The 7,049-nt window shown below is 31.4% G+C and overlaps 1 protein-coding gene across 1 annotated transcript; it reads left to right on the forward strand.

The window, feature by feature from the left end:
• Positions 1-1,074: 1,074 nt before the first annotated feature.
• Positions 1,075-6,793, forward strand: LOC132040219 (cytochrome b561 and DOMON domain-containing protein At5g47530-like). Its single transcript, XM_059430845.1, has 4 exons — positions 1,075-1,679; positions 2,461-2,904; positions 3,974-4,237; positions 6,363-6,793. Exons 1-4 carry the CDS (start codon positions 1,353-1,355, stop codon positions 6,627-6,629), a joined length of 1,302 nt encoding a protein of 433 aa, XP_059286828.1. The 5' UTR covers positions 1,075-1,352; the 3' UTR covers positions 6,630-6,793.
• Positions 6,794-7,049: the final 256 nt, after the last annotated feature.

The raw sequence follows: 7,049 nt of genomic DNA on the forward strand, positions 1-7,049 counted from the left end.
TAAAATTAGTTGACTAAGATTAATCTAATCGATGAATAAGTTTAAAGGCTCAATTCAACCCCTCTTGTTTCACAGATTGAATAAACATTAATTCATTTTCTTTAATCATCGTTATCTTACCGGATGACAAAATGATCTTATTGAACCATATCAGTTTACCTCTAAAGGGTTACAGTAGTGGTTACAGTTCCTGTTTTTTTTTTTTTTAATAAATAAATGAGAAATTGTCTAGAATACACACCAATCTTTGTCCGAATTTGCTACAACACACCTAATCTTTATGGGGATCCTATTATCCCCTGGATATATTTTTAAGGAATTTATTTGGCATTTATCAAGTGAGCTAGATAATAATTCAAACATGTGCTGAACTAAATGCCAAAAAACAAAGGAGTTCAGTCATTTTCAGGTCATTTCACTCTTCGAATAAAACAAAAACTTAGAATTCTCTCCTACACTCTTAATTTTTTTCATGGAGAAAGCGTTGATTCTCTTGGAATTTGATCTTCTGAATCACTATATTCTTTCATAATCGAGTCTTGGCTTGTGTCGCGTTGGATTTTGGTTTGACTTTTCCAGATAAATGCCAAAGAATGCTTTAAAAATATATTCAGGGGGTAATAGGACCGCCGTAAAGGTTAGGTGTGTTACAGCAAATCTGGATAAAGATTGGGATGTATTTTAGACATTTTCCCTAAATAAGTCGAAGACCAAGCCAATCTTGATGAGAAATAGAGAAATAATGATTAGACTTTCTTTTGAGTCATTTTTTAACATTAACCGAAGACAAACCGATCTCGATTAAAAAAAAAAAATACAGAAATACAAGTAAATGGCCAGGAACTTCTTTTAAGTCTTTTTTTTCTTTAATATCAGCCGAAGACCAAATGGATCTTGATGAAAAATAGAGAAATACATAAGTAAAATGGCCAGGAACTTCTTTTTGGGTCCTAGTTTTTTTTTTGTTTTTTTTTAACAATTAACGAAGACCAAGCTAATCTCAATGAGAAATAGAGAAATACAACTAGTCACAAAAGTGATACTTTGTTTTTACATCAATTATTATGTAAAAACACGCACATACACACATACTTAAGTTTGTCCTTTCCCTTCCTATACGTGGAACACAAAGTAAAGCATTTTACTATACAAGAAAAGCAACAGAAAGAGAAGTAAAGTGAAAAACATAGGAAGAGTAATTGAAACACTGCTTTTACCCTCGCACTTTGTTCCTAATAAAAAGAACCTCTGACCTTATCCAAAAAAGTGGGAGAAAAAAAAAAAGAATAAACAAACAGAACATATACATTACTTCTTTTAAACTCCAATTTTCTCACTCCAATGAAAAACTCATGGATGCGTATCCTCATGTTAAATTTCCTTCTTCCCCCCTTTTGACTTGCTTCTTATATATACCTTACCTTGAGGTAGAAAGAGAAAAAAATAGAAAAAAAATCAATAAAAAGAAAGTGAAGATGTCTCCATCTTGTTTAATATTTTTGGTCTCAAACTCAATCTTCCTTTTGTCTTTATTTTCATTTACAATTCATGCCCATGATTGCACTGAGGATTTTTGGTCTGAAGCCCAGAACAGAAATCTAACATTATGCAAGAGATACAAACACAGGAATGGAGTTGAGTTTGGATGGAATATCGACAACACGACTCGGAGTCTCCAGGTCAGAGACTGATTTAGAGTTGATTCTATGAGTTCAACTGAACTTATTGCTTTCGGCTCGATCCATAAATACATGCATAAAAAATTCTATGCTTGTGTTTTTGTATATAGGTTAATTAGATTCATTTTGAGCAACTTACCAAGGGCTAAAATCATAGTGATCCTCCTATTCAACTATTTCGACCATTTTTCAGCACCTCAATTTCTTTGGAGCATCTGAAGATTCTATCATTTTTGTATGATTTTTCTTGCACTACCCTTTCCAATGAGTTTCAAAACTAAAAATCATTTATTGATTAAGTTTTGATCTCATCTCCTTTGAAAAATTCAAAAACTCTTCTTTGTGGCATAATAGCAAAATATCAATTTGATGCAGTCGTCTATATCTTTGTTTTGATATTTATGGGCCTCTTGAGTTCTCTTCTTTCCTATTTCTTTTTAGAATTTAATTTTGTGGGTTGGCTTTTATTATTTGTTTTCTTTATTAATCTTGATATGAATTTTCTTTTTAAGACCCTATGAAGCGACCGAACCCCCCTTCGCCGAAAAGTTACACAAAAAATAAGGTGATTTTTTTTTTTTTGATATACACATAAATTTGTTGAATCCTCTTCATAAGCAGAAAGTTTGTAGTACAATGGTAAAAATGGTCAAAATTCGGATCGGGTTGCATGTTCAAATCTCAAGTGTGATAGTCTTGCATTCCTTTCAATTTCCCCGATAGAATTTTCGACTCTTCCATTCACTGACTGTAAATTTTGAATTTGCCTCTGCTCCAACAGATAATGGTGGGAGCTAGATTAGAAAGTGAAACAGGGTGGCTAGCTTGGGGTTTGAACTTTGGACCAGTACCAAGAATGGTGGGGACTCAAGCACTTATTGGTATCAAACAAACAAATGGTTCATTTCTTGGTGACACGTACAATGTCACACAATATATCAAGATAGGGTGCAAGCTCTTACCTTCTCCTATTGATTTGAATATCAGCAATTTAAGGTTTCGACACATTCATTATTATCACATTATAGAAGCCACTATACATCTTCCTCAAACAGTTAATGTTTCAAGAATTAATCAAGTTTGGCAAGTTGGAAAAGTTGCAATGGGAATGGAACCAAAGATTCATGAAAGGAAGCTTCATAACTATGATAGCACAGAGACCATTGATTTGCAGACTGGCACAGTTATAACTGTTAGAGGTTCTAGACGTCGTCAAGCAAGAATTGTAAGCCTAATTAATTATAGATTATTCTCCTTAATTATTAATCTTTCTTTCTTTTCTCTTGGTTATGCCTATATTGAGTTTTCTGGAATATTTAACTTATATACACGGATTGTAAAATACTTTTACGTTATTATTGTATTTTACTTGTTGTAGAGGTTACACCTTATTCTTTATGTAATTAATCCCACTTATTATAGACGACTATGTAGTTATCTGTTACTCCTTCCGTCTTAATTTATGTGATATCTTTCTAATTTCAAGAGTCAAACCACTTTCCTTCGACCCCGATTTTTTCATATGGCTTATAAAGTATTTTGAAGTGTCACTTATTGTTACTTATAGAACTTTGTACATAGTTTCCTAATATGTAAATATTATTTCTAAAATTTAAAAATTCCATGTATGAATTCATGGTCAAAATTAAAAGTTTGAGTGTCAAAATCTGAATAATACCACATAAATTGGGATAGAGAAAGTAATTTCATACGTGACCTGATAGTATAGTTTTTTTAAACTACCAGTACATAGAGGTTAAACTCGAATTGTATCCATTGCATGCATGCAACCTTCAAACGGTTGGACTAGACAGAATGAGCATATTGATAAATTATAATGCGTGCTTTAGGAAAACAATTCCTTTTTTTTCCCCTCCAAATTTACTTTAATTAGAAGCTAAACTAAAGAAATTCTAACTTTTAGAAAGTAATTTATTAAAGACCCCATATATACTTCTGAACAACATTAATTAGTTTGACGTTGTTATCCTTAGAAGGCGGCCTTTGAGCCCTTTTGTGAAAAGAAGCTTAAAATTAAGTCCTAATGATTAAGATTTGATTTCACCATAATATTATTTTTCAACTACTCACATAATTGAATGCAACAGAGCCTAATTTGGGATTACGGCATATTATTAATTATTACCTGTGTATATTTCTCGTGTACAAATCATAATTTCCATGTGTTTTTAAAGCATGAACACATGATATCTAAAATTAAGACTTTTGCAATACTGTTCTTGCATATAGAAAAGAAGTCTTTTTCTTTGCTTAATTTATTTTTGTATTTGCAGGCTCATGGAATACTTAACATTATTGGTTGGGGTGTAATATTGCCTATTGGGGTGATAATAGCTAGGTATTTCAAAAAGGGACCAATAAATTGGAATGAACATGATCAATGGAAACATGCTCATAAGACATGCCAAACATGTGGATATATTATTGGTGCAACTGGTTGGGCACTTGGACTCTGGCTTGGAGCTTCTTCCAAATATTACTCTTTTCCCAAACATGGAGCTTTTGGCATCTCCATCTTCACATTTGCCACCCTTCAAGTAAAAAACTCACTCTCTCTCTCTCTCTCTACCAAATTTTTGATTTTCCTTTTATTATATCGGCTACTAAGCATCAAGATGTCTTGTCTACATCATACCTTATTTTGAGTGTGGTTCTTTTCGAAATCCTGCATGAATGTGGAATGTTTCTGCACCGGACTGTCCTTTTTATCTACATACATTCAGTTTTTATACCAAAATCAAAAAATACATTATACGTATAATCTTTCATATACATTTGTCGTTAACCATAGTTAATTAACATGTACTTTCATGACGTTATGAATCTATCACTTAATAGGGAGGCTCAAGAATATTGGGATCCTAAAGCTAATATTAAAAAACTTAAAAAAAGAAAATCATATTTACTAACCTGATTCATATTTATAGTTGACATATATTTGAATTATGAGAAATAATAATAAAGTAAGTACTATGAGGAAAAAATAAATAAATTTAAATATGAAGAAAAAGAAAATAGAAAGTTAGAAGAACAGATTCTTGAAATTGACAACTTGATATCAAAATAAAATTTTATTATGAAGTTAGAAGAGCAGATTCTTGAAATTGATAACTTTATATCAAAATGAAATTTCATTCTTTTAATTTGTTCACTGCAATGCTTGAGAACTTGAGAAGAATAAGAATAAATACAATTCTAATTTATTCGATGTCTTTGATCCCTTAATTTTTGAAGAATAGATTGCCTATTGAGAAAAATATAAAACAAAAGCTTTATTATGAGGAAGAAAAAATAGAATATTAATATCAGGATGTAAATTGCCCTTTTGTCACCATCAATTGCATTGGCTAAATAATTCACTTTTCTCTTCTTATAAAGATCTTATACATTTTTACCATTAAAAATCAACTTATTTAAGGAATATTACCATAAAATTAACCTATTATTAATAATTAAAAAATGGGGTCTTAAAAATATGCGGGCCTAAAACCGTTGCTGCACTAATTATGATAATTTAATATACTAAGTGTAAATATCATGTGTAGATAAAACAAAAAAAAGGGGGAAAAATGTAACAGTATTTTTAAATAATTAGAAAGCATAATCCCTTCCAGAGCCTGGACCCCAATTCTTTAATTTTGAAAAAAAATAAAATATTAAAAATATATATATTATCTCTACTTATGAAATTTTCCTAAAAGAGAATTCCCTTGCAAATAAAGGATACTAACCTCACTGCTTATGAAAATTTTCCTAAAAGAGAATTCCCTTGCAAATAAAGGATACTAACCTCACTGCTTATGAAAATTTCCCAAAAGAAAATTCCCTTTCAGACCCTGGACTCCTATCCTTTAAACTTACTATTTCTGCATGCCCTTTGAAATGATTCACTTGCATAAGTAGATTACTAATTAACAAGACTAACGTGGGAGTTGAAGTGGCGGGATAGGAGGGAAATTTCGTAATCCTTGTTTTTTCCACAATTAAAGTCATTGTTATGAGCGTCGTTGTTCGTTCAAAAAAGACGAGTGAGGGTAGCTCAAGTGGTTGAGCACCTCCACCATTAACTGGTAGGTTGAAGGTTTGAGTCACGCTGCAGGGGGTAAGTGGGGACACTATTGATCCTTTTGATGAGGTGAAGCGGAAAAGAAAATCGTGAAAAATTTCTTTTACGTTATTAATTTCTTCCATAAAAAGATTAAAACAAAAGATATGTTATTTGAATTATCCGTTCTAATTAATTTTTGTGATTTCATAACCTTAAGATAATGATGATACTAACAAAGGGGTATCAAATGGACAGTTTGGACTAAATTTGAGCGGATTAAAATGGGCTGAGTGAATAAATGCACGGATCAAGCTACAAACTCAACCCACCCAATTCTTAAGTTTTAGTTTTCCTGTATGTTTTCCAATAATCTGTTTAAGTATCTAATAAAAAATATCTTTATTATGGCTACATATAACATACCGTAGAAAAGAATGTCTTTTTTCATAAGGTTTACTCATAGGTTAATTTAGACTATTGAGTTAATAAATGCACGACTCATTCACATATCCAAACTTGAACGGATCGAACAGGTCATGTTTTTATAGACTAATTTTAGCACTGCTACTGACAAATGTGTATACTAATCATTTGATTAATAAAAATATATGCAGACGCTAGCCTTGAGATTAAAGCCCCGCAAGAACGATGAACTTCACACATACTGGAGTATATACCATCTTTCTCTTGGTTATGCATTACTAGCAGTGATTTGTGTCAACATATTCAAAGGGATCAAAATAATGCAAGATGTAGACACGTGGAGATCTGTCTACATCGCAGTTATTGTCTCTCTTACTTTCATCTTCTTAGTCCTCGAAATCATCAATTGGCTCAGATTCAAAGTTGATCAATTGAAGAAGGAAAAAGAGATTAAATGAGGTGGAACAATGGACAAATAGATATAGTAAGAAATAATCATCTTATCTTCTCACTTCTCAATTCACTCACTTCAAGATAGGTTCTGAGAGACTGATACAAAGAAATTCTAGCACTTCTTATGATTAGTTTTTTTCTTTTTAGTATCTATGACGCCATATCTTTTTTTTTTTAAAAATAAATAAGTTATCTTTTACAATGATGGTGGCGTTTCAATTAGTTTGCGCATTTTTCGACATTTTACGAAGTATGTGTTAAGTTCCACCATCACATATGTTGTATAACTTTGTCATGTCTATTATGTTTGAACTATAAAGTTTTTTTGTATTTTTAGGGTGGAGAGGGTTGATGACCAGAAATTTGTCCAATTATTATGGTTTTATTTTATGTTGAAAAAAATAAGTAAGGTTTATTCAAATGTA

The sequence above is a fragment of the Lycium ferocissimum genome, chromosome 12 (genome assembly GCF_029784015.1).
Source record: "Lycium ferocissimum isolate CSIRO_LF1 chromosome 12, AGI_CSIRO_Lferr_CH_V1, whole genome shotgun sequence".
NCBI lineage: Eukaryota > Viridiplantae > Streptophyta > Magnoliopsida > Solanales > Solanaceae > Lycium > Lycium ferocissimum.

Bases quoted from the DNA above. Each gene is read 5' to 3' on its own strand.
- LOC132040219 (XM_059430845.1), top strand. From the start codon at position 1,353: ATGGATGCGTATCCTCATGTTAAATTTCCTTCTTCCCCCCTTTTGACT. The intron at 1,680-2,460 runs GTCAGAGACTGA...CTGCTCCAACAG, and splicing joins ACACGACTCGGAGTCTCCAG to ATAATGGTGGGAGCTAGATT. The intron at 4,238-6,362 runs GTAAAAAACTCA...AAATATATGCAG, and splicing joins TCACATTTGCCACCCTTCAA to ACGCTAGCCTTGAGATTAAA.